The 12,994-nt window shown below is 41.8% G+C and overlaps 1 protein-coding gene across 1 annotated transcript in view; it reads right to left on the bottom strand.

Annotated features, from left to right (window-relative positions):
• The window catches only part of FER1L6 (fer-1 like family member 6), a 1,078,814-nt gene that overhangs the window by 347,677 nt on the left and 718,143 nt on the right, over positions 1-12,994 (bottom strand). Inside the window, exons 27-28 of the mRNA XM_069621590.1 lie at positions 4,220-4,348; positions 2,289-2,328 (exon numbers count right to left, since the gene is read on the bottom strand). Coding sequence (XP_069477691.1) covers positions 2,289-2,328; positions 4,220-4,348 — 169 coding nt within the window. The remainder of the gene's footprint in view (positions 1-2,288; positions 2,329-4,219; positions 4,349-12,994) is intronic.

Below are 12,994 nucleotides of genomic sequence, written 5' to 3'. Positions count from 1 at the left end.
GATCAGCCTCTTGAGGTAGCTGGCGTGACGGGAAAAGTAACAGTCTAGGTTGCAAAATACTCGTTATCTTGAAAAAGAACATGTTCTTTCAAAAGTCCCTTGTGTATTTTTGTATTAGAATGTTGTGCCTTCTATGAATTATTAATGATGTGCTTGATTGTGTGTTAATTGATTGAATGTTGTATATTTTCTGGATGTATTTGCTTGTGCTAAAGATTCACATTGAAAGAATCTAAATGAATGAACGATTATTTGACAACGTAGGTCTGCTATCTCTTTGTGTTGGGCAAATTCCTTAAATAGGGCAGCAGGACAGATATCCAAGGGTGATCCTCAACATTTACCGCTTCTGACCAGAAGTAGGAAATGCTCAGCATCAATCGGGATGAAGTTTGAACATTTCTGTGTAAGTGGAGAGCAAGTGATGAGATGCAGAAGGCTCTTAGGGGGAAGATTGACTTGTCTGCCATGTGAGTTGGTACCTCCAGAGATGCATTCAATGATATTAGAGATGAACAGTTCTAACTAGTCACAATGGTAACATGATGCAAAAATAGCAGGCCACCAAGTTCATCAAGAATTTAAAAAAGTGTCTTCTAAACATTACTAGAATTACAGACCTGGTTATTATAAAAGTGACTTTTCTATCTTGTAAGAATTTCTTGATGGTTTTTTAAGTGAACTAAAAGAATAATGTTGTCAGTAGGACTATGTGAGACTTCCATGGTGGCACTTTATGCTTCTTTGAGTGCAGTTATAAAGTATTTAGTGCTGTGCTTTCTATTGGTAGGAGTGGAAGCTGGTGCTCGAGATGCTCCCATCATCCATCAAGACAGGCATAACATTGTTATGTTGTCTCAGGGGATGAGGTGTCCCAGGTTTAGTAAAAATGATGTACAGCTAGAAAATTAACAATCTCTTCTAGGGAGATGTTTTCCCAAGTATGTACCTTTAAGAATAGAAGTAGGACTGATTTCTTATTCATGACTGGAAAAGCAGTCTGATCGATTGATGCAAAGGTTTAAGTCTCCAAATGAAAATACAATTGGCTGAAAGCCACAACTAAATCAACCGGGGTGTCTACGAAGCCCGTCGGAGAGAGAGAGGAGGTCTGTGGTTCAGTGGGAAGGAGTGTGTATCTGTAGGTGACATTTGGCATTGTAGTAGTAGCACAGATCCGCAAATCGGTCATTAAGTGTGAGTCAGGCTTTTTCAGAAGAAGGGTTCCATATAGATATCAAAGCAATCCCAGCATTAAAAGAAAAAATGTACACATTTTATACAGTTATTGCAGTCTGCCGTATTTTATGAGCATATTGATTTATTTATTGTTTAAAGCTTGAACCTTACTCGAAAGCAGAGAAGTGCTGTACTGGGTGTGGGTAGCCAGATTCTGGGCTGGAATCTTTTAAGAGCGCGCAGAACTGTGAGTTGGAGATTTGTGGGGGCATTCCAAGCCGATACCAGGATTGAGCTCCAGAGGTTAGGTGGGTGACAACAGAAAGATTGTTTGTGGGTCCTCTCTTTGCTGACTAATTGTACTTTGAGCAGGCTGGACGAATTGAGGCAGGAGGAGCGTGTGTCACCATATATGTGGAGTGTGTAGCCATCAGGTACACTTGTGTACTACTCATGAGTGCTTTCCAGATGATACATGAGCTCTTGAATTGTATCCTGGCTGGTCAGATGAGGAAGTAGGTTTGGGGGAGGTGATTGTTTTTAAGAAGTCTGGGGGAGGGTAAGGAGATAATTCAGTCCAGACCAGAGGGGCATTGCACATGCTGAGTGCAGGGGGGCTAATGTTGCGGGAGGTTGATTCGATGGTCTGTTGCATTTTGTCTATTTTTTCAATAAAATAATTGTTGATTCCGTCACATTTTTCCTGAAATGCTGGCACCTCAGGGTCAGATGAGGGTTTGCAACAATGCTTTCCTACTTCAAAGAGGGCTTTCCTCATTTTAGAAACTGGCCCGGTGGAGGTGGAGTAGTAAGCAGCCTTGGCCTCAGTAATCAGAACCATAGGGTTGGCGTGGAGGGATTTGAGGTTGGTGTGATCATTTCTAATCTCGGAACAAGCGTTTGGAGCATCCCTACCACTGCCTGGTGGAAACGGTGACTCTGATACAACTAGTCACGCACCGTAGGCAAGAATCAGTCAGGTCCCGTATATTGTGTGCTGACCATAGTTTACCCATTTTGAACGTTTGTATTTAGAGAAAAATAAATGAATATGCTTACTGGAATGCATCCGAACTGTATTGATCACTTAATGTAAAGAATAAACTCACCATTTCCCGTTGCTTGGTCCTTTGCAGCAATTGCCTTTTCCTATCAGAGAATACAAATGAACATTAACCTTTAAAGATAATATTATAAAAAATCAGAACAACCTGACACTATTATTTTAGGTAATGCTAAATTGCTGACAGTGTATCGGAGAAATCCCATAATGGTACAGAGAGAGGATGCAGCTAAACCCTCATGTCTTGGGAGGATAGCTGAGGGGCAACACGCTCACAGAACAACACAGGTTCGATCCCCGGGGCCGCGCTTAGAAGCCACCGGGTATTAAGTGCGTTATAAATAACCAATCATAATGTCATCATGTTCAGGAGGAGTTCATGGGGGTTATGATGAGCATCAGGTGCGAGGAAGGAGAGAGGAGAGACCGGAGCAACAGATTCAGAGATATAGCAGAGGTGGTCTCCTTCGAGGATAGAGGGTCATAGGTGGATACTTGTCTATTGGCGGCCAGGATTAACATGACATTCTTCACTTAAAGGGCTATGAATTAATGGAGCTGCCTTCCAGAAGGACTAGTGGGGCAAATTAGGAAAATAACTCAAAAAGGCATGGCATGTGCACAAGAAATTGATGACAGTGTATGAGCAAGGACAATCCTCCTCATGGGACATCCACAAGTCAGTGGCCATTATCTATGAGCCTTGAACGGTCCTGCTCAAAGGACATAAGGAAGTAAGTGATGATAGAGTATGTGCAAGAAAGGCCCTGCTCGTGAGATATATACAATAGTGATCATAGTGTATCAGCAAGGGCATCGCTGAATGACTAGAGACTGCCTTGTTGCAGCTGGCAGGAAATTAGGCAGACAATAGGAGCCTGATAGCCTTTCCTTTTCTTTGTTTGATGTTGAAGTAAAGCATGATCGTTATGAGGCAGGTGCGGACAGAGAAGTGCGCTATACTATGCATAGCAGTCGTTGCGCGGAAGTGCTGAATAATTCACTTGTTGGTCAATGTTAGCACCGCAGATCCAGGTGGGCTAGAGAATTAATGGAGGGCTTCAACCAGCTGAGGCCTTCCCTGAAAACAGCAAGAGTAAGAGCACTGCATGAGTGGGATAAGAGGACAAAAAGGAACCCAAACATTGATGCGGCACATCCTCTCCTCAGTCCTCTAAGCACCCTCTTTGGATGCTAAGAGGATTGATGGTTGGGGGAATAGAGGCTTGTGATTTGAGTAAGATGGGTTAAGTGGTGAGGGTCTGGACTGAGTTGAAGAATAGTAGGAACAATGTGTATGGGTTTGTTTATGGATAAGGGCCTAACCAACCTGGTGTCTGGAAGGTACGCTTTGTGAGGATCTGGGTATATTTAGCAAGGTACGAAGTGTAGGCCTTGCCATAGTCGTATTAAGCCATAGAGTCATATTAGGGATGTTTCTAAGTATGTTTCCTCCACTCAATGTACATGCTTAGATACCGACATTTAGATGGCACAGTACAAGACAAGGCACACACAGCTGGCTTTTTTCAGTGATTAGGATTCCTTAGAGCTATAGGTCAGAATACAAGACGTAAAATGCGCCCTGGTACCTCTGGGTTTGGAGCGCCATATAAATAAATAATCAAAAACAAAAAAGATAGTGAGGGGGCCATGGATGCTAAGAAGGAATGTTAGAACATAAATTTAGACAAAAACATGAAATGTAATCTTTTTAAGTAATTTGCAAGACATGAAGGTTAAAAATACTGAGCAAGTCAGGATACCTATTGAGACCGACCCATGTTGGGTCTCAGTGTTAAGTTTAGGAGAAGTGTGGAATGGGCCTGCCTGGAAATCTTTGAATGAAACATGGGTGCATTTCCATGGTTCTCTATGTAGAAGGCCTTCCCTGGTGGAATGTTACCTTCTGTATCTTATCCAGGGATGCATTTCCATGGGTCTCTATGTAGAAGGCCTCCCATGGTGGAATGTTACCTTCTGTATCTTATCCAGGGATGAGTAGTATTTTGACCACCAGTCAATCACATTTTCAGCTGATTCATCAGCGATCGTTCTCTTCTTTTTCTTTGTTGACCGGCGAACGGAGACACCCCTTGCTAGACCCTAAGTGGGGGAAAAAGCAATGTCAAAACTTATTGCACTACAAGGCAAGCGTAAGAGTGACCTTATATCTCTCAACTAAATACAACTGATGGAAATACCTTTTTAATAAGCCAATGATTTCTATAGAAGAGCACGCAATGAACAATGTTTTCATGAAATAGACATCAGGGCGGTCCCTGAGAAAGAGGATGAGTTACACAGGAGAGATAAGATGCAAACTATTGCACTGAATGATATGGGCAGTAGGGAGATGAGGAGTTCTGTAGCACATATGAGCACTCAGAAAACCCGCTCAATCTAAATCACAGCTCGTAGACAATACATGTTCTGCATGTTGATCTATATCTATTGTGGGCCAAGCTTGAATGTAACATGCACCGCAGTCCTCTCACATGCTATCGTAAAGGAGCATATGCACACCTGCAAAGTCTGCTCAAAGGGTTTCCTATAGTTTAGAAGGGAACGAGTGAGATACTCTCCTTGCAGTTTCTTCCTGAAAATGTATCTATGATGCATTCCTGCAGATGTGCAGAGGAAAGGTTGTCATATCAGACTACAGAACTAAACTGCGGTAGAGTACCATTGATGCACAGTAGAGCGCTGAGTGTACCATTGCTGCACAGTAGAGCGCTGAGTATACCATTGCTGCACAGTAGAGCGCTGAGTGTACCATTGCTGCACAGTAGAGCGCTGAGTGTACCATTGCAGGACATGCACTGCTTCAAACTAGAAAGTGATGGTACAAAGTCATGCCTTCAGATTTAATTACTGAAAATACTGCTCTTGTAAAAACAGGACACGATAGGTATATATGTACTTCTCCAGGACCATGCAACGCTGTCATATCGGTCTTAGGTCAAATTACCCTTTTCTTCCGGCTGGAAAAATAATCGATTTAGAAAGACTGCCCCGTGACTGCGGTCTTTCTAAATCGAACTGTCATGTCCCTGCCGTACACGAGTGCATGCAAGGGCTGACAGTAGAGGCGAGCAGGTTAAGTGTCTGACTGTGTGTGTGTGTCGCTGAGTGCATGCCTGTGTGTGTGTGCGAAATGCGTGTGTATGCAGGGCGGTGGGGATGGAGATGGGGAGGATAGAAGAGGGGATCAGGGATAAAAACCCTTGAATAAAAAATACAATAACCCACGGGCATATCCTTTTCCTGCTTTCGGAGGGCCGCACAAAAATCGACCAAAAAAAATCTCCTTTTTTTTGTGCTCCCTTCCCTTGACATAGAACCATCATATCACAGACCGATCAACCAATCCAAATGGATCCAATGACATTTTTGAGCCAATCCACTATTAAAGTACATTTGACAGAAACCTAACTGGTAAAAAATAAAACACTGGGGGATTTTCACCGGTGCGACCTGTAGCTTTTATCAAAATGTCTGGAGTTCCAACATTTAGAGGGCAATACAATCAAACATGTCCGATTTCTTCTGGCATGAACCCACTTTTCTTTTCTAGCAGTGCAATAGTATGAACATTGGTACTACCCAAGAGAGTTCAACATCTACTGTCTGATCCTTATACATGTCATAAACATAAACAGCAACATCGGTGGCTTACGGCTCCTCACATCTATGAAACTTTTGGATATACCATTGGGTATTTGCAAGGTGTGGTTTTATGTGCCTTGAACTACCAGCCCAAAGGTGCATCTTGCTCGGAAGGATACATGTTCAGTAAAGTGTCGTCCTATGAAAAGAGAAATTGTGCAAAAACGGCTTCACTGTGTCTCTGATTGCAAGACGTAGCTTGTCAAGAAATAATTTATTTTTAGAGATATTATGCAGCACCATAAGTAATCCATTTAGGCATGAGCCTGATTTGGTGAGCATTTTGTGCTTCCTCATTCTAGTTTAACAGAGATTGTTAGCAGGGTCTCTATAATGTCTAGTTCATGCCTTGCATACTAAAATGGTAAATAAAATAAAAATGTCTGCTCTCTTAGCATACTTGCATACTGTGCAGTGCGTTTAGCTCTGTTAGTATACTTGCATACTGTGCAGTGCGTTTAGCTCTGTAAGTATACTTGCACACTGTGCAGTGCATTTAGCTCTGTAAGTATACTTGCATACTGTGCAGTGCATTCTGCCCTGTTAATATACTTGCATACTGTGCAGTGCATTTAGCTCTTTAACTATACTTGCATACTGTGCAGTGCGTTTAGCTCTGTAAGTATACTTTCATACTGTGCACTGCGTTTTGCTTTGTTAGTATACTTGCACACTGTGCAGTGCATTTAGCTCTGTAAGTATACTTGCATACTGTGCAGTGTGTATACTTGCATACTGTGCAGTGCATTTAGCTCTATAAGCATACTTGCATACTGTGCAGTGCATTCTGCCCTGTTAATATACTTGGATACTGTGCAGTACATTTAGCTCTCTTAGTATAATTGCATACTTTGCAGTGCATTTAGCTCTTTAACTATACTTGCATACTGTGCAGTGCGTTCTGCTCTCTTAGTATACTCGCATATTGTGCAGTGCATTTAGCTATGTTAGTATACTTGCATACTGTGCAGTGCATTCTGCTTTGTTAGTATACTTGCATACTGTGCAGTGTGTTTAGCTTTGTTAGTATACTTGCATACTGTGCAGTGCGATCTGCTCTGTTAGTATACTTGCATACTGTGCAGTGCATTTAGCTCTGTTAGTATACTTGCATACTCTGCAGTGTGTTTAGCTATGTTAGTATACTTGCATACTGTGCAGTGCGTGTAGCTATGTTAGTATACTTGCATACTGTGCAGTACGTTTTGCTCTGTTAGTATACTTGCATACTGTGCAGTGCGTTTAGCTCTGTTAGTATCTGCTCTGTTAGTATACTTGCATACTGTGACATGTGTTCTGCTCTGTTAGTATACTTGGATACTGTGCAGTGTATTCAGCTCTGTAAGTATACTTGCATACTGTACTGCATTTAACTCTGTTAGTATACTTGCATACTGTGCAGTGTGTTCTGCTGTTAGTATATTTGCAAACTGTGCAGTGTATTAAGTTCTGTTTGTATATTTCATACTGTGCAGTGCCTTCTGTTCTGTTAGTATACTTGCATACTGTGCAGCGTGTTTAGCTCTGTTTGTATACTTGCATACTGCACTGTGTTTAGCTCTGTTAGTATACTTTAATACTGTGCAGTGTGTTTAGCTATGTTAGTATACTTGCATATTGTGCAGTGCATTTAGCTATGTTAGTATACTTGCTTACTGTGCAGTGTGTTCTGCTCTGTTAGTATACTTGCATACTGTGCAGTATGTTTAGCTCTGTTAGTATATTTGCATACTGTGCAGTGCATTCTCTCTGTTAGTATACTTGCATACTGTGCAGTGTGTTTAGCTCTGTTAGTATACTTGCATACTCTGCAGTGCATTTAGCTCTGTAAGTGCACTTACATACTGTGCAGTGCGTTCAGCTCTGTAAGTATACTTACCTACTGTGCATTGCATTCTGCTATGTTAGTATACTTGCATACTGTCAGTACGTTCAGCTCTGTTAGTATACTTGCATACTGTGCAGTGCGTGTAGCTATGTTAGTATACTTGCATACTGTGCAGTGCGTTCTGCTCTGTTAATATACTTGCATACTGTGCAGTGCGTTTAGCTCTGTTAGTATCTTCTCTGTTAGTATGCTTGCATACTGTGCCATGCGTTCTGCTCTGTTAGTATACTTGCATACTGTGCAGTGTATTCAGCTCTGTAAGTATACTTGCATACTGCACTGCGTTTAACTCTGTTAGTATACTTGCATACTGTGCAGTGTGTTCTGCTGTTAGTATATTTGCATACTGTGCAGTGTGTTCTTCTCTGAGAGTATACTTGCATACTGTGCAACGTGTTTAGCTCTGTTAGTATACTTGCATTCTGCACTGCATTTAGCTCTGTTAGTATACTTTGATACTGTGCAGTGCGTTTAGCTATGTTAGTATACTTGCATATTGTGCAGTGCATTTAGCTATGTTAGTATACTTGCATACTGTGCAGTGTGTTCTGCTCTGTTAATATACTTGCATACTGTGCAGTGTGTTTAGCTCGTTAGTATACTTGCATACTGTGCAGTGCATTCTGCTCTGTTAGTATACTTGCATACTGTGCAGTGCATTTAGCTCTGTTAGTATACTTGCATACTCTGCAGTGCGTTTAGCTCTGTAAGTGTACTTGCATACTGTGCAGTGCGTTCAGCTCTGTAAGTATACGTACCTACTGTGCATTGCATTCTGCTATGTTAGTATACTTGCATACTGTGCAGTACGTTCAGCTCTGTAAGCATACTGGTATACTGTGCACCACATTTAGCTCTGTTAGTATACTTGCATACTGCACTGTGTTTAGCTCTGTTAGTATACTTTGATACTGTGCAGTGCATTTAGCTATGTTAGTATACTTGCACACTGTGCACTGCGTTCTGCTCTGTTAGTATACATGCATACTTTGCAGTGCGTTTAGCTATGTTAGTAAATGTGCATACTGTGCAGTGCATTCTGCTCTGTTAGTATACTTGCATACTGTGCAGTGTGTTTAGCTATGTTAGTATACCTGCATACTGTGCAGCGTATTTAGCTCTGTTAGTATCCTTGCATACTGCACTGCGTTTAGCTCTGTTAGTATACTTTGATACTGTGCAGTGTGTTTAGCTATGTTAGTATACTTGCATACTGTGCAGTGCGTTCTGATCTGCTAGTATACTTGCATACTGTGCAGTGCGTTCTGCTCTGTTAGTATACTTGCATACTGTGCAGTGCGTTTAGCTCTGTTAGTATACTTGCATACTCTTCAGTGCATTCAGCTCTGTAAATGTACTTGCATACTGTGCAGTGCGTTCAGCTCTGTAAGTATACTTACATACTGTGCATTTCATTCTGCTATGTTAGTATACTTGCATACTGTGCAGTGTGTGTAGCTATGTTATTATACTTGCATACTATGCAGTGCGTTCTGCTCTGTTAGTATACTTGCATTCTGTGCAGTGCGTTTAGCTCTGTTAGTAGCTGCTCTGTTAGTTTACTTGCATACTGTGCCATGCGTTCTGCGCTGTTAGTATACTTGCATACTGTGCAGTGTATTCTACTCTGTAAGTATACTTGCATAATGCACTGTGTTTAGCTCTGTTAGTATACTTGCATACTGTGCAGTGTGTTCTGCTCTGTTAGTATACTTGCAAACTGTGCAGTGCATTAAGTTCTGTTTGTATATTTGCATACTGTCCAGTGCCTTCTGCTCTGTTAGTATACTTGCATACTGTGCAGTGCATTTAGCTCTGTTAGCATACTTGCATACTCTGCAGTGCATTTAGCTCTGTAAGTGTACTTGCATACTGTGCAGTGCGTTCAGCTCTGTAAGTATACTTACCTACTGTGCAGTGCGTGTAGCTATGTTAGTATACTTGCATACTGTGCAGTGCATTCTGCTCTGTTAGTATACTTGCATACTGTGCAGTGCGTTTAGCTCTGTTAGTATCTTCTCTGTTAGTATACTTGCATACTGTGCCATGCGTTCTGCTCTGTTAGTATACTTGCATACTGTGCAGTGTATTCAGCTCTGTAAGTATACTTGCATACTGCACTGCGTTTAACTCTGTTAGTATACTTGCATACTGTGCAGTGTGTTCTGCTGTTAGTATATTTACATACTGTGCAGTACATTCTGCTCTGTTAGTATACTTACAAACTGTGCAGTGCATTAAGTTCTGTTTGTATATTTGCATACTGTGCAGTGCCTTCTGCTCTGAGAGAATACTTGCATACTGTGCAACGTGTTTAGCTCTGTTAGTATACTTGCATTCTGCACTGCGTTTAGCTCTGTTAGTATACTTTGATACTGTGTAGTGTGTTTAGCTATGTTAGTATACTTGCATATTGTGGGAATGCATTTAGCTATGTTAGTATACTTGCATACTGTGCAGTGTGTTCTGCTCTGTTAATATACTTGCATACTGTGCAGTGTGTTTAGCTCTGTTAGTATACTTGCATACTCTGCAGTGTGTTTAGCTCTCTAAGTGTACTTGCATACTGTGCAGTGCGTTCAGCTCTGTAAGTATATTTATATTGTGCATTGCATTCTGCTATGTTAGTACACTTGCATATTGTGCAGTACGTTCAACTCTGTAAGTATACTTGCATACTGTGCACCGCATTTAGCTCTGTTAGTATACTTGCATACTGCACTGCGTTTAGCTCTGTTAGTATACTTTGATACTGTGCAGTGCATTTAGCTATGTTAGTATACTTGCACACTGTGCTCTGCGTTCTGCTCTGTTAGTATACATGCATACTGTGCAGTGCGTTTAGCTATGTTAGTATACTTACATACTGTGCAGTGCGTTCTGCTCTGTTAGTATGCTTGCCTACGGTGCAGTGTGTTTAGCTATGTTAGTATACCTGCATACTGTGCAGCGTGTTTAGCTCTGTTAATATACTTGCATACTGCACTGCGTTTAGCTCTGTTAGTATACTTTGATACTGTGCAGTGTGTTTAGCTATGTTAGTATACTTGCATACTGTGCAGTGCGTTCAGATCTGCTAGTATACTTGCATACTGTGCAGTGCGTTCTGCTCTGTTAGTATACTTGCATACTGTGCAGTGTGTTCAGCTCTGTAAGTATACTTGCATACTGTGCAGCGTGTTTAGCTCTGTTAGTATACTTGCATACTGCACTGCGTTTAGCTCTGTTAGTATACTTTGATACTGTGCAGTGTGTTTAGCTATGTTAGTATGCTTGCACACTGTGCACTGCGTTCTGCTCTGTTAGTATACTTGCACACTGCACTGCGTTTAGCTCTGTTAGTATACTTTGATACTGTGCAGTGTGTTTAGCTATGTTAGTATGCTTGCACACTGTGCACTGCGTTCTGCTCTGTTAGTATACTTGCATACTGTGCAGTGCGTTTAGCTATGTTAGTATACTTGCATACTGTGCAGTGTGTTCTGTTCTGTTAGTATACTTGCATACTGTGCAGTGCGTTTAGCTCTGTTTGTATCCGCTATGTTAGTATACTTGCATACTGTGCCGTACGTTCTGCTCTGTTAGTATACTTGTATACTGTGCAGTATATTCAGCTCTGTAAGTATACTTGCATACTTCACTGCATTTAGCTCTGTAAGTATACGTGCATACTGTGCAGCGTGTTTAGCTTTGTTAGTATACTTTCATACTGCACTGTGTTTAGCTCAGTTAGTATACTTTGATACTGTGCAGTGTGCTTAGATATATTAGTATTCTTGCATACTGTGCAGTGTGTTCTGCTCTGTTAGTATACTTGCATACTGTGCAGTGCGTTCTGCTCTGTTAGTATACTTGCAAACTGTGCAGTGCATTAAGTTCTGTTATTATCTGCTCTGTTAGTATACTTGCATACTGTGCCGTACGTTCTGCTCTGTTAGTATACTTGTATACTGTGCAGTATATTCAGCTCTGTAAGTATACTTGCATACAGCACTGCGTTTAGCTCTGTTAGTGTACTTTGATACTGTGCAGTGTGTTTAGCTATGTTAGTATACTTGCATACTGTGCATTGTGTGTAGCTATGCTAGTAAACTTGCATACTGTGCAGTGCGTTCTGCTCTGTTAGTATACTTGCATACTGTGCAGTGCGTTTAGCTCTGTTAGTATCTGCTCTGTTAGTATACTTGCATACTCTGCAGTGTATTCTGCTCTGTAAGTATACTCAGTGCTTTAAGTGGGCCGGGCCTGCCGGGGCCGGGCCCCGGCAGTCTCCAGAAAGTGGGGCTGAGCCGGGGCCCAGCCGGGGCCCCCCGTCCCACACAACATTGGCAGGATGCATTATCCCGCCGCGGCCGCAGCCGCGACGGGAGATGCGCCCGTCATTATGTCGGCCAAGCTGACAGAAGTGCCAGCCAGCCAGAGCGACGCTGAGGCTGGCGGCACTTCTGTCAGTGTAACTCCCTCTGATGACCCCTCATCAGGGTCATCAGAGGAAGTTACTGTCCCTTTGTTTTCCCTCCCCAGGTCACTGACCCCTGCGGGCTCCGTGATCTAATATGCGGTTTGTTTTATCCGTCATCAACGCTTCATAAAAGATGCCTTGAATTGTTTACGTGTCAAGCCATCTTTTAGAAACATAGAAACATGTTACAAATATCTATGTTTATAAAAGGTGGCTTGAAAAGTACACAAACCATAGTAAGGTAAGCACACAAGTGTGCGTAACTTACTATGGTTTGTGCACTTTTCATGCCACCTTTTATAAACATAGAAATATGTAGCATTGCTATGTTTATAAAATATGGCTTGAAAAGTACACACACCATAGTAGTACGCATACAAACATATAAATGCTCACATACATTTATATATTTGTTTGCGCACCTTACTATGATTTGTGCACTTTTAGGCCACGCCCACAATGAAAGCCACGCCCCCAAACGAGGGCCCCCCCTCAATTTCTTACCCCACTTAAAGCACTGAGTATACTTGCATACTGCACTGTGTTTAGCTCTGTTAGTATGCTTGCATACTGTGCAGTGTGTTCTGCTGTTAGTATATTTTCATACTGTGCAGTTTGATTTGCTATGTCAGTATACTTTGATACTGTGCAGTGCATTCTGATCTGCTAGTATACTTGCATACTGTGCAGTGCGTTTAGCTCTGTTATTATCTGCTCTGTTAGTATACTTGCA

Source organism: Ambystoma mexicanum, chromosome 5q, assembly GCF_040938575.1.
Source record: "Ambystoma mexicanum isolate Mex_15411 chromosome 5q, UKY_AmexF1_1, whole genome shotgun sequence".
Classification (NCBI taxonomy): Eukaryota; Metazoa; Chordata; class Amphibia; order Caudata; family Ambystomatidae; genus Ambystoma; species Ambystoma mexicanum.
Note: the sequence above shows the minus strand (reverse complement) of the source record. Positions and strands in the feature narration are given on the sequence as shown.